This window comes from Cucurbita pepo, chromosome LG02 (assembly GCF_002806865.2).
Source record: "Cucurbita pepo subsp. pepo cultivar mu-cu-16 chromosome LG02, ASM280686v2, whole genome shotgun sequence".
NCBI classification, from domain to species: domain Eukaryota; kingdom Viridiplantae; phylum Streptophyta; class Magnoliopsida; order Cucurbitales; family Cucurbitaceae; genus Cucurbita; species Cucurbita pepo.
In genome coordinates, this window is record NC_036639.1 from 337,130 (window position 1) to 351,446 (window position 14,317).

General features: G+C 37.3%; 2 protein-coding genes across 3 annotated transcripts; one reads left to right on the forward strand and one right to left on the reverse strand.

The window, feature by feature from the left end:
- The first annotated feature begins 1,258 nt into the window (after window positions 1–1,258).
- On the forward strand, window positions 1,259–6,814 carry LOC111788046. Of its 2 annotated transcripts, none has more exons than XM_023668186.1 (2): window positions 1,259–1,516; window positions 3,099–6,814. In XM_023668186.1, the coding sequence occupies exon 2, from the start codon at window positions 3,182–3,184 to the stop codon at window positions 6,278–6,280; it is 3,099 nt and encodes a 1,032-aa protein (XP_023523954.1). In that variant the 5' UTR covers window positions 1,259–1,516; window positions 3,099–3,181; the 3' UTR covers window positions 6,281–6,814. The 2 variants fall into 2 exon arrangements, with proteins under 2 accessions (XP_023523954.1, XP_023523955.1); XM_023668187.1 differs by lacking the exon at window positions 1,259–1,516 and adding an exon at window positions 1,768–1,980.
- Window positions 6,815–7,478: 664 nt separating this feature from the next.
- On the reverse strand, window positions 7,479–9,540 carry LOC111788047 (thaumatin-like protein 1). Its single transcript, XM_023668188.1, has 3 exons — window positions 9,412–9,540; window positions 8,620–9,313; window positions 7,479–8,108 (listed from the first exon to the last, which is right to left on the reverse strand). The coding sequence occupies exons 1-3, from the start codon at window positions 9,467–9,469 to the stop codon at window positions 7,922–7,924; spliced, it is 939 nt and encodes a 312-aa protein (XP_023523956.1). The 5' UTR covers window positions 9,470–9,540; the 3' UTR covers window positions 7,479–7,921.
- Between the last annotated feature and the right edge of the window lie 4,777 nt (window positions 9,541–14,317).

Below are 14,317 nucleotides of genomic sequence, written 5' to 3' on the forward strand. Positions count from 1 at the left end.
TTGCCATTATTAATGTTTGGTCTTATTCTTAACTTGCGGCTAAAACTTCTAATTTTTATATTTTGATGCTAACTATCTTTCGCTTTCGAGTTGCTCGTGAATGACCTACGAGCTTCTAGTTGAGTTGGATAAATAAGTTTTTGTGACTTTTTTTTTTTGTCCCATTTTCGGAAAATTGTACTTACAAAAACAACATTGAAATTTATTTTGCTCATATGCTTAAGTTAGCAACAATAATTTGAGTATAAGAAGGGATTTTAGAATGTGAGAATTTTTATCTTCACAAGGTTAATAGGGTATTTATGCGATAATCCTTTAAGCTTTATTACATCTCGGTTTATGAATTAGGTATAACACAAACCATACTAAATTAAAAAAATATGTTTCAATCCAAGTGTGCTCCATGCCCCCGTTGAGAGGCTAACCATATGGTCAACCCTAATCTCGTAGGTCGAGCTGGAGGCTAAAGAAAAAATTTCTTCTTTTTTTACCTTATGGCAGGTTCTTTTGTATTTGTCCAAATCTATCTACAGTAGAGATTTTTCCAATTAATTTCGATTCTATTTTTTTTTCTATATTTTGAATTTGTTGTCACGAGTATTTATAAAAAAAATGTTCCAATATCAATATTTTATAGAGATTTGCATAAAATTGAGACAACATTTTAGTCAACAGGGAGACCATCCATTGTTATAGTTAATAAATTAAAGTTACTTGCTCCCCACCAAACACCTTTGAAAGTAGTTAAATAGGGTCATATTTGAATGTCATCAACTGACCCACAACTAAAAACACACAGACAAATTCAATTAAAATTCGTACTTCTAATTAAAATCCCATTTTTATAACTAGTCTAAACACCCATGGTCTCCTAACATACTGCATTGTTTTTTAGGGCAAAAAAAGAACTTTTTTTTTTATTATTATAAAAAATAGAACACATTTTTAAGAAAAAGAGTCAGTAAAAGCTTTAAGACAAATTGGTTCAAAGTCCAAATCCTTTTAGGCTGCAATTATTTCCTTCCAAATTAATAATTAAAAAGCCTACAAAAAGGCATTCCGTATGCCAGAAAGTGACAGTTTTTGGATTTCTTCATGCCGGTCCGGACATCTCCAGTTCCTTACCAAACCCGGTTCGAACCGTCTCAAGATTCGTCTTCCCATCGTATACAAAGACCAAAATTTTGAAAAACAAGAGAGCGAAAAAAAAAAAGAAAAAGAAAAAAAAAAAAGCACATAAAAATCACGATTGGAGCGAAAGGAGAGAGAAAAAAAAAAAAGAAAAAAAAAGCAACGTTTTCGTTTTTTCTCTCTCGCTCGCCCGATGTGGGAGAAGGTTTCACAGACGACAAAACGAGGGTTTTGTGAAAACGGAAAAGAGAGAAAGAAAGCCTAAGTTTTAGAGAGACATTCATGAACCAGAGGAGAGAGAAATTCAGAGCAGGAGGGAAGAGTTCTTTGGGAGCTCCTATTGCTCGCCGATTCTGAAGCTAGGGTTTCGAGTTCTGTTGTTTAGGCAAGACACTCGTACTGTTTCGTCCTTTGCATTTTATTTACTCAATCTTATTTATTATCATTATTTTTTTCCATTTTGTATCGTAATCAGTATCTACACATTAATTCCTACAATCACCTATTGAAATTTGCATTTCATTTTTCGTCCACGCCGTTTTTCGTTTTTAAAGACGGTAAAGCAGGGTGACCTCATTTGATAATTTCCATTTTCTATGTTCTAACCTATCATCTGATGCTGGGATACGTACACAGGTGCTAGTTTCTAAATCTCGTTTGGCTTTTTCGGGGAATATGCATGAACTGCTTACTTAACTCTGGCTGTTGTTTAGAATTATTGTCGTCTAGCCATCGGGTTGTATTGGTAGCGGGATGGTTTTTCAATTTCATTATTCAGTGGATAACAATCATCATTTTCCCTCCTCAGTTGGTCTTCTGAAGTAGCTTCTGCGTTTGATTTTAGCACTGGTAATGCTTTAGATTTTGTATTTCATTGATAGTTGGGCTCTCCGTTACAGTAGCGGGTTGTTTTCCGAACCATGATTCATTGGCACGTCGTGTTTAATTTTGCCTTTTAGAAAGTTGAACTCGGTTGAAAGTCTTGCTCGTGATCGACCTTTCTTTTGGTGAATATTGAAAATTCCTACGATAGTCAAATAGGTTTTCTGACTGTTATAATCTGTATCGTTAAACTAATGTGTTTTTAGAGTAATATGGATTGAATTTGTCCTTCTTTTGTAATTTTTTGGTTCAGTTCTCAGGGTTTCTAATCAATAAGAGCATTACTTGTTGGAATACTAGACTGAGAAGCCTTGCTTTTGGTTTCCTTGATAAAACAATGCTCGTTATTTGCTGAATACTCTTGAAGTTCTAGCATTGAAACAATTATGGTGCAAGATCAATCAAGGACATTATAATGTTTTAATTCTTACAGTGATTTAGATGTTCATTTATCGATAATTTTTAATTTATAACTTATTAGTATAGCCATAGCCTATAGGATTGAGATGCTATTATTTTATTTTTATTTTTTTGCTTTATTTTGATTAATAATTTTGGCTTATGATATTTAGTTTTGTTATGGTTTTCAAGTTTCATGTCAGGTCTTCTGTGAACTGAATGCATATATATTGGATTGATCATCTACCACTCTCTCTTTAAGTTTCCATATGTTTGATGTACAAGACTTCAAAGATTTTTCTTCATATAATTTATCTCAAGTGGATTGATAACGGATTTTAACTAATTAATTGAGCTGGATGCTTGTGTCACAATCAGGGTTTAATGTCAGGCATTTTATAATTGATATAGTGAATTTTTGTTGTGAAGAACAATAGAAGATTTATCAGCTACGCCTGTTTGAATCTTCATATAATTTGCGATCCGTCTTTTCAAATACTTTTCTTATGCAATTACATATTTGTTTTTCTCTTCTTCTTATGCTCGGTGTAAGTTTGTAAACTTATCTCTTTGTAACACATGCTTGATGACAAATATGCAACAATATCAGTTTAAGGTTTCATGCATATTTTCCCTAGTTTTAGGAATCTCTCTTTATTAACAAATATTTTTTTTTTTATTTGCAGTGTTTTATAATTTTAACCCAGTAATCTGCTAGATGGATGAGAAGGTTCTCTCATTTCATGCTCGCAAGGATGGTATATGAAGCATGATGACACTTGAAGACTTCTTCACCTTGACTGAAATTAAAAATGGGCTTACAGCCCCATGTAGAGTTGAAGAGTTGATTAATGTTATGCAAAAGGAGAAAGATTGTTTTGTGAAGAATGTTAGCGATGCAACCAGGCACTGGGCTGCAGTTGCTGGTGCTATTACTGCTACGGAGAATAAAGATTGTCTTGATCTTTTTATCCAATTAGATGGACTGAGTTTTATTCAAAGATGGCTTAAGGATGCTCAAAAGTTCAGGAACGATACAAATGATAGCACTGTGGAAGAGTCTATCATTGTTTTATTGCAAGCACTTAAAAAGCTTCATATAACTGCCGAGAAATCTATTTCTTCTGGGATTTTATTTACTGTCAAGGGTCTTTATGAAAATAGTGACCATGGAAAATCTAGGTTCGGGAAAGAATTAAGTGTACTCCTTGACAGGTGGATGCAGGAGATAAATGATAAAGATTTGCTCCATGATGCAGAAAACGTTGGTGTACATTTTGATGATACCTCAAATCTTTCTCACGGTGCAGGAAGGTCATCTGCTTCGGGAGGATCTGTTCCAAGAGAATTATCCAGTGATGGAAAACTAGCAGTAGAACCTGTTAGAGGCAAAATATTATCCTCAGAGAGCTCTGATGCTCTTCACCCAGATAAGAGTAAAGATTCAACTGTCCAATCTCCAAGAAACGAGCTCGACTCTCATTCAATTTCTGGAAATTCTGTTGTGAAAGATAGATCTCCAGATTTAACAACAAACGCAGCTGTCGTGTCAGTTCCAATGGAGGATGTTTCAAAGAAGGAAGAAACATCTCTATGTTCTGTTGGTGGAGGAACCTTGGCTGCTATGGCCTGTAGCTTTCCAGTTGCAAGGGAAGGCAGTGATAATGAACAGTTAGATGGCTCAAAGAAGTTGAATGAGTTGCCAGAGCTTGACAGCCAAGTGCACAAGATTGATGGCACCTCTGGTAAGTCATGTGTGACAGAAAAATCAGATAACTCTACCCATTCTCCCATGCAGGATCTGGGATCTGTCATGGAAGGTTTGGATGCTGCAAATGGTGAAGAGTCTGCTAAAGAAGCTTCAGCTCAGCAAGATAATGATGGTCTTGACAATGCTGGTGTTTCTCGACATAGTTCTAGTCTAGATAGTGAGAGAGTTACCACATTGGATTCTGAAAATGGGAAATCAGATAAAAAGACAAATTATTCTAGCATGCCTGTGTTCAAATCTGCAGGCCTAGATGCTGAGCACTATCGAAATACTCTGCGGGATTTGTCTATGAGTGGCAGTCGAATAGGAAAACATGAAGATCGTGGGGCTTCTTTTTCGAGGATGGAAGACTTTGGTCAAGTTAATGGCGAAAGACAGCCTCGGAGAAAGGAAGATGATGATGTAATGACTGATTCTGAATTCTCCAAACCGAAATTAAATCCCAAAACTTCAAATATAAAGAGTAATCAGTCAGACATGGAACTTGAGTATGGTATAGTAGATGCTCTGGAGGTTGCTCGGCAAGTAGCTCAAGAAGTTGAAAGAGAAGTGGTGGAATATAGAGAGCCATCCTGCAGCTCGTCTTCTGATAAAATTTCTGATGGTGGAATCAGGCAGCTGGGTAAACTAGACACCATTGCAGAAAAACAGGACCTTCCAGATGATCACCAGGGAACGGAGGTCCAATCTGCAAAAAGTCATGTTGCTGAATCATATTCTGATGCGGAGACATGTTTGACGCATCCAGATAATGTAGATACTCAACCTGAAAATTTAAATGAAATGGAATCCTCCCTGGTCACTGAAGCAGCTCAAGGGGCAGATACAAGTACAGAAAAAGGATTTTGTGAATTTGATCTAAACCAAGACGCATTTAATGATGATGCAGAGCAGTTAGTAACTCCAGTGTCTTTACCGGTATCTGTTATCTCTGTTTCTAGACCAGCTGCTCCTTCTGGATTGCCTCTAACACCTTTGCAGTTTGAAGGGGCACTTGGATGGAGGGGCTCTGCAGCCACTAGTGCTTTCCGCCCTGCTTCCCCGCGTAAAGTTCCTGATAGTGATAGGACTCTTTCTAGTGGGGGAAATTCTGATAGTTCAAAGCAGAGGCCGGACTTTCTTGACATTGATTTGAATGTGGCTGAGACTGGAGATGAAACCAGGAAACAAAACCAGGGATCATCTTTCCCACAATCCAGAGAGTTTTTGGTTGAAAGTGGACAAAGAAGATCTGGGGGACTAAAGCTGGATCTTAACTGTGTTGGTGAGGATGTTGATGCTCCAGCATCAGATTTGAGGACGGAGGGACACTTTAACAATCAGAATAGCTACAGTGCCTCTCCTGCCTGCTCTTCTTCATCGCTGCAACCTTTGGTAAGAAATATTGATTTGAATGATAGGCCATTTGTTCAAGGTGACGCTTCAGATCAAGGTCCGGGTAAGTACTGTCAAAATACAAGTGCTTATGGAGGGTCTAATAAAGATGCTTCTGTCATTTCCATTATGGGTACAAGGGTTGAAGTTAGTGGAAAAGATTTTGCTCTTCGTGCTTCATCTTTGCCAAACGGCAGAACTGTTGAGCCTGCTGGAATAGGTGCTACTTTGGCAAGAACAGGAGATATATTAGGGATGGGTTCCGCAGTTTCTTACCACCAGACTCCTTTTATTGGTTACAATGGATTGACACCACGGCCAACCATTTCTTTCTCAACCATGTATGAACCTAGTGGTTCAATTCCCTACATGGTGGATTCAAGAGGAGCTGCTGTTATGCCTCAAATTATGGGTCCTATGTCAGCTGTTCCGCCTTCCTCCTACTCTCACACTCCATTTTTCATGGGCATGACAGATTCACAGCTGACCCCCAATGGCGTTGCTCATTCACGTCCTAAATTTGATCTGAATTCTGGATTGAGTGATTCTGGGGGTTTAAAGCAGTTTCTTTTCCCAGGTCATCTCCGATCCATGGAAGAGCAGTTGAGACAACCTTCAAGTTCTGGAGTTGGTGCAAAAAGGAAAGAACCAGATTGCCCTGATGGTGGCTGGGAAGGGTATCTGCTAAGCTATAAACATCAGCAGCCTCCATGGAAACAGTAATCCTTCCCCACAAGATCCTGTTCTCCGCTTCAGACCTTTTCGTTAATCCACAGAAGTATACTGATGATCACTGCCAGAAAATGATTCATACAAGGAGGCTGAACCCATTAGCCTTAGTGTGGGAGTGGGTTTAATTTATGCCTAAATAAAGCTAGGTAACTTGTGCTGTTATATGATTCACGAGTTAATTGTTGAGGAAAAAATTAGGGGCGTCCTTTGTTTTTTTTTTTTTGGTCTCATATTTTCTTTTCTTTTTGTTCCTTTTTATCTCATGGTGTTTTCATAGAAAGGCCATTGCAAAAAGAAAAAAGAAAAAAGAAAAAAGAAGGCGGCTTTGGTAGATGTAGCTGTGTATTCTGTTCCATCCAACATATCACAGAATTTTAGCATTAGGGTCTTCACATTTTAGCTTAAAGGGTGTATGAATGGGATAGAGTTTAGCATTGAGTGAAATCCCAAGTGGTGCTATTGCAATTTAGATATAAGAGCCAAAATATTCATACTATATTATTACAACTTTGACATAGGCCCTCCCATCTTTACTCTTTGACATTACTCATTGACTGACTGACTACCTGTTTCTTCTACTTACTAATTCTACTATTTTTCCTCTTCTGTCTTAGTTTACTTAATCAAGTGGCTTCTATTTTGCATTTTTGGCCTTTCCCTTTCAAGCTTTCTATAGCAGGGCCTCTACACTTCTTTAGGCAGCTCATTCCATGCTCTTGGACACTTTTGCAAAGGTACACATATCACCAACAAACTTGTCTTTCTTTTCTATTTTAAAATTTACATTAATGCTACCTAAGCAAGAAAAAGATCATAATTTTGTCTTTTAAATTGTTACTTTTAAATTGTTATTTTTCCTTTTGGTCAAGTTGGCCAATTTTGATATCTTTCTCAGTGTCTGAGACCCATAGAATATGAAATGGACAGCTATAGATTGATAATCTACAGGTACGACCTTCTTATTTTATTTTTATTTGAATTAAGACCTTACCTTTATGTATGAATAATTAATTGGATTTTGTTAATCATCTGTCGTTTTGTTTTCAAAAGGGACGATTAAATTATAACACTGCCATCCACATCTCACACCTTTGTTTAATATATATTTATCCAATTTCATTAGCTGTTATATAGGATTCATTTCTTTTATAGCACACTATTATAATGTGATACAGATGTAATCAAACAATTTAATCATGAGGAGAAGAATTAAATTTAACAATATTGAATTGTCCCCCATTACAAATAAATGAATCCTCCAAATATCATTATTTTGTTTCTTCTTCATCTAATTATAAAGAATTGAAGTAAAATAATCCTTGGAAAGAATTCCTACTAAAAAATATTAAAAATCTTCTTCTATGTCAGCTTTCGCCATTGAAGGTGGTGGATTGGTTGGCTTCCCTCATTTAACGTGTGCGGATTTGCCTTTTCATTCATGACTCGCATCCACATCATTTGGGTCCCCTAAATATGGGCCCGGCCCACACACTTGGCCCATCATGCCTTTTAACGAACGAAACTGAAAACTGTGGTGGGATTCCTTCCAGGCAAAAATGGGCTGAAAAGTTCTGTAAAAGGTAATGGGTCTGCTACTACTACTACCTATGAAATATCGTGAGAATCGGTCGGTCAAAAGAGTTGCCACATTTGCAGGACTGCCACCGTGGCAACAACTACGCCTAGAATGTGGCGGAGCGTTGTTCTCGACGCGCTGCTTAGATCAAACGCAGCCCCTTCGTAAACCATTGTGCCATTGCCGCCATTGCCGCCATTGATCACTGGCGTGTTTGCGTTGTGAGTTTCCGTTGATTTCTGACTGCAACCACAAAAAGAAACAAAACTTGTCAGTTTAACATATTCGGAAAACTAAAGAAAACGTGTCAGAATTTGAGTGGACCGTTATGCAGTATTTTTTACCGTTGCATTAGCTAGGACTCCTCGTTTTACGTGAGTTAAACCCGTTGAATTAACAAGGAAACAAATACCACGTGAAAAATTCTCTATTCCCTCCAGACGATTAGATTTATTAAACCGACTCGCCGATTTCCCGGCAGGGCCGTTGGTGGCGTAGCCGTCCCATGATCCAACGAGAGACATGTCGGCTAAAGAGTCGGTCGATGTAGATTAAATTACTTAAATACCCCTCTAAATCCTATTGGGGACAGCATTGATGCACGAGATTCCCTCTGTGCAGAAATCATAATGCTTCCCATTAACGTTCATATTCCATGGTTTTTGTTAACTCCTGGTGGACGAAAATAGCCTCTAACGTTAAAATGAAAAAGCGGGAATAAAGAAAGTAAAGGGGGAGAATTATGTAAATTTACCTAGTGTTGGGCGAGGGGCAAAATGTGATGATATAGTCGGCGTTGAGACATGTAAACGTGCTGGTTAAATCGTCGTAAGCGTAGCTGTAAGCGCGTGGGCACGCGTTTTTAAACGCTTGCGAATACGGAGAGGGATTGCAAGTATCGGGAGTGGCGTACGCGCCACTACAACAGAATTGTGGTTGGTTAAAAGCTTCACACGCGCTTTTACAAGCGATGCTCTTTCCGTCGTCCACGCTCGTAAGCTTGAGCTCTGAAGGACACGCGCCGTTCAAATCCACCACACATCCCGTGCTCGCGCACTTCTCCCCGGTACCGCCCTGTGGGACCACGAGCATAGGGATGTTGTAACCGTCAACCAAACTCACGTCGAAGAAATCCAGCCCGCCGGCGCCGTCAAGGGTGAACTCCGCCAGAGTTGCCGGCGGCTTTGCACCGTTTCCACTGCACTCAACCTTGTCAGAGCCACAGTCTCCAGTGAGGCAAGAGAATTTTCCGGTGGAGTCTTGGGAGCAGTGAGTTCTTCCCCAGAACCGACCGCCCCAAGACGCGGGAGCGGAGATAGTTTGAGACTCGCCGGCGGCAAGGACGAAGCCGGTTGTCGGAAGGGGTGAAACTCCGGCGTTTGAGAGAATTCCCGGCCAAACTGTGTAATCACATTTATTTACGATGCTGAAAGTGGTGGACAATACAGCTGTAGTTCAAAAATTAAGAAGAAAATTCAGAACATGAACATGAAAATAATGATTAACAAGGAAATTGAAAAGTGTAATGAAACAGGGGGAGGGTTACCTGAGATTGAAATTTGGACAGTCAGGAGACATAATATGAATGAAATTTGGGTAGCCATCAATGAAGAAGAGATGAAATGAGAAGAGCAAAGAAGACAGTGTTTGGGGAAGAGAGCGAGGGATTTGGAATGAGGTTTCAATTGGAAGCCGCAATGAATCACCTATTTATAGACAGTCCAAGGCCCATGGACCTTTCTAGCTACTTGCTTAGTGGGCCCTTCCATTGTATTTTTTTTTTAATTATTGAATTTTTTTAAGGATTAAATTGACAATATTTTTTAAAAAAATGGGCAACTGTATGGTGTAGTTCCTAATATTCAAAGCATGTTTTTTAAAAAATATTCCTTATTAATGTAACATTTTTCAAATATACCCATTTCATTAATAAATATTTTAATTTTATAATAATAAACTTATATGGCATGATATTAAATGAGTTGATTTTTTTTAATGATAATATGAATATTTTTTAAAAATTAGGAACTAATTTATAAATTTTTACTATCTTAGTATGTCATGTAATCCGAACAATTACCGACATGAAGAATAAAATTTAAAAATATATATTAATTTAACCTATGGCCCATGTCCAGGCCGAGTGGCATGAAAATTTGACTAAGGCAGCCACGACCAAGCCACTCAACGCAATTGAAATTTATTTTTTAATCAAATTTTCTCTTTACTAATAAATAATAAGTAGTCAAATTGATCATGCTGCAAAATCGAGAATATTATTCTGATTTGAAATTTGTTGAATATTTTATATATTATAACAAAAAAAACGAGAAAAACTCTATAAATATGCAAAGATGAGTCACGTTATCCATTACAAAAGGCTATATTTTCATGCAAGTTAATATTATTTTATTATAAAACAATAAGCGAATATTTTATTTCTTTAATAAACGTATTTTATAACGATAAGCGAATTTTCATGCAAGTTAAGATCTCACATCAGTTAGAGAGGTAATGAAACATTATTTTTAAGAGTATGAAAACATCTCTTTAATAAACGTATTTTATAACTGTGAGACTGATAGTGATATATAACGGGTCAAAGCAAACAATATTTTTTTGGTGATAACCTTTGATTGCTACAAATAATATCGGAGGAATGAAAATGAAATAAGAAGTGCTAATTTTGTTTTATTAAATTATAAATTTAATTTAATTAAATGGTTCCTTTGCTTAGATTTTATCCTCATAAAAAGTACCCACCGATAAAGTAATAAAGAGCAGTTGAGGATAAATATGGCAAAAAGTAAAAAAGGGATGCATAGTCAGAAAGCCGCAGCAGCCTATTTGTTTAAGGTTAATAAAAACAAAGGCCGTTCTTTCTTTGTTTCTGGTTTTACTGTTTTCTTACCAGAAATTCGAAACTAGTCAAACTTCGTAGACCGTAATTAAGAAAATGAATTTAATTGGTTGATCCGTTGACTATGCTTCCACGTAGCTGCCACCTGGGACTTTGCCATTTGTCTCTTCAATTTGCTTACCAAAATTGACATTTTCTCTGATTATCAAGCAAATTAATCCTCTCAATCAGCGGGGAACGTTCCAATTTTCAATGCCTAGTCACGATGTTAAAATCCACGTCAAACTTTAAAAATTGTTTTTTTTTATATAATTATTATAGAAATTTTGTGGGAGTTAAATGTTGAAAGTGCGCGGGCAGTAGATGTATCGTAGAAGCTGAATCAGAGGCGGCAGAGGAAAGTTGAAGGAAATAGACAGCACAAATATAAAGGAGACAGGAAGGCGTGGGCGCAGCCATTGTCCATGCTTTTTTTGTTTTGTTTTTTTGAGATATTAATCCTTTATCTGAAACAAATAAAATTATTATGAAAATATCAAAGATTTTTATTTAATTATTTGTAGAGGGAGGACCACTAAAAGAAATTAAGTAATATTATGAGCTTATTATAGATAAGGTGTTCAACAGCTGGCTTGGTCTGTATTAAAAGGAAAGAGACATATATCTAAATACGCTTTGATTTTTGCGGGGCAATTTCCAAATATCAGCCTCTCCGTACACAAAATCGTCTCATTTACAACATTTTTCCCATTGTAAAATGCATCAATTGGCTAATAATTAATTTCACTTTCCGCCGACAAGATTCAAACACTCAAGTTGTTGACAGAATAAGAGAGTTTAACTTGCTGAGCTCAGGTTTTACCTTAATTGAAAGGCACACGGTTCCAGATATTCAACTCGAAGAAGAACCCCAGCACAAATCCCTCCTTATCGGGAAATTGTTTTTCTATAAGAGGTGTTTTAAAACTGTAAGGTTGACAGCTATACGTAACGGGTCAAAACGAACAATATCTACAAGCGGTGGAATAAGGCTATTTTAGTTGGTATCCAACTGTATGTTAGCAAGACTATTTTAGTTGGTATCCGACTGTATGTTAGCAAGAATGATGGCCCCAAAGAGGTGAATTGTGAAATAGTTGGAAAGGGAAATAAAATACTCCTAGTAAAAGTTTGGAAACTTCTTTTAAAATTTTTAGGATAAAAGAAGAAAGAGAATATCTACTCAGTGAATTTGAGCCGTTAAATTTTTATTAAATTCCAACAAAAGTCATTATGTTCAGACTTCACTTACCCATTTGTCCAGATGGAGTTAACAGCAGGGCGGCGGATTTCCTGTCAAGAGGGCTATATAGGCCGAAAATATTGAAGTTTGTGACATGAAAGGTCTTGGTTCGTGTGATTGACGTGGAAGCCTGCGTCACCTTGTATCATTGTTCTATCTGCTTCGAAATACCACTGAAAGAAATGGCGTCATTTCAATACGAATCTTCCATCATAGACCAGAAATTGAATACTAAATGCAAAAGTTTTGTTGGTTTATGCAACCTTTAATTGGAATGGGGTGATGCAGAAAAGGCCAAGAGGGAGTTTTAAACAATATCACCACTTTCAATTATGCTTTCCAGTTGCATCATCAATAGGCCAAAACCTCTCCCTCAGCGTTCATCTTCTTGACCCCTGCCGTTTAGTTATGGCCAAAACCTCTCCCTCACTACTAAAAGCCATTCTTACCAATGTTAACAACCGGATTTGAATAAACATTAAGCACCACCCGGGAAGTGGATACGATTAACCACAAAATTCAAGCTTTTAAGTACCACCTTCACAACCATTATTGCATCGTAGACATCATTATAAGGAGACAATATAATGTAGCTAGGGTGCAACCGCAGTGCAAGATGGGCCATTGCCGGAGAGCCCGAACCATATGGCACATGGTTGACGTGCATCTGTCCACGGCGGTGGTTTGTAGTCGGGTTCGGCCGAGTGCATCAGCCCATCAAAATAAATTTGTTGGTTGAAATATTGTTTTAGTTCATATACTTAGATTTGTTCAATTTTATTTATCTACTTTTTAATTATCTAAATTTAATTATATATTTTCTATTATTTTCTTAATTTTATCTATTTTTTTTTAAAATTTTAATACATTATTAACCCGTTTACTCGTAGCGTACTTATTATTACTATTTAAAAATAATAATAAATTTTTATTTTCAATTTTGCTTTGGGATGGGTAAATTTCCCGCCAAAAGCAGGGTGTTTTTGGTATTTGGAGAATTTGAAGACATGGAAACAGTTGGAATTAGGATGTCGATAGGTCCAATGCTTCTTAAACCAAAACACCCTTTTCTTAATCACTAAACGACGATCCCAATTCATTATCCAGTTCTCCGTGTGCGAATAGATTGGGGAGTGATTCTCACGACTATGAATTTGCTTCAATGAAGAAAAGTTAAATTCGATCCGAGGTCAGTTCACTGCTTCTAATGAATGCTTGTTTCTGAAACTTTTTGTTGCCGATAATTTCGCTTTATATAATCGTTTGCAGTTGTATCTCTGTCATTGTTTAAGTCGAACTATGTCCTGATCCGTCGTAATCACACTCCCTGTCTCTGTGTGTTGTTCGTTCAACTTCAATTGGAGGTCAGTTCATTGCGTCACATGTACGATTGTTTCTGAGACTAATATTCGTTGATATTTTCGCTCAATGTAATCGTAGCAGTTCTATATCTGTTCGGTCATTGTTTTGGCGGAATAACGTCGTAAACTGCGGCTTCTTCCGCGGTGAGATTTTGATCGGCTGATTTGATTTGATTGTTCGTAGATCTAGGAATAGCGAGTGAAGTATAGCATGTAGTTTCGATAAAGAAATATGTCATTCCAAGTTTTGGATTCAACATTTTTCGTTTGCTCATTTTATTCTCCTTCCGTAGATTCTCAGCAATCGAAGAAACAGCAATTAGAATCAATGGTTTTACGTCTTAGCCTTTTACAGTAGTCAATAGATAACTGTGCCGGAGGATGGCTGGTGATTGTAGGATTGCAATGGACCAAAAGGACATTGTAGGGTTATTGGTTGCCACCATTCGTGATTTCACCCGAGGTTGTCTGGTCAATAAAGAAGAGAAACGTACATAAAGAGAGAGTGAACGGAGAAACTAGCTGCAGAAGATGGAAGGAATGACAGAAGAAAAATGAACGTTAATCTACTATCTTTCTCAGCTTCTCTTTACTGCCGAGTGAGTTGGCAGAGGCATCTGTACTTCTGTACCTGCTAAAGCCTAATTATTGTCAGCTCTTCTAACAGCCTGTAGAGAAGATTCTGCCCTGATTTGAAAACTCTCGGAAACTGATTCTGAAGTATTAACTCGATGAAATTTATGGAAGATCCAAAAGACATCAGAGAAACTCATGGGTGATCAATGATATAATGCTTAGTGAACGATTTCACTGTTGGCCGAGTAAGTCGGCCTGAGAAACTCAGAGGTTAATGATGTGAAAATATAATGATAGATATTTTACCACTAAACTCTTGGACGTTATACAGAATTGGAGTTTCATTTTTGTACAAACAATTCCATGGTAGTGC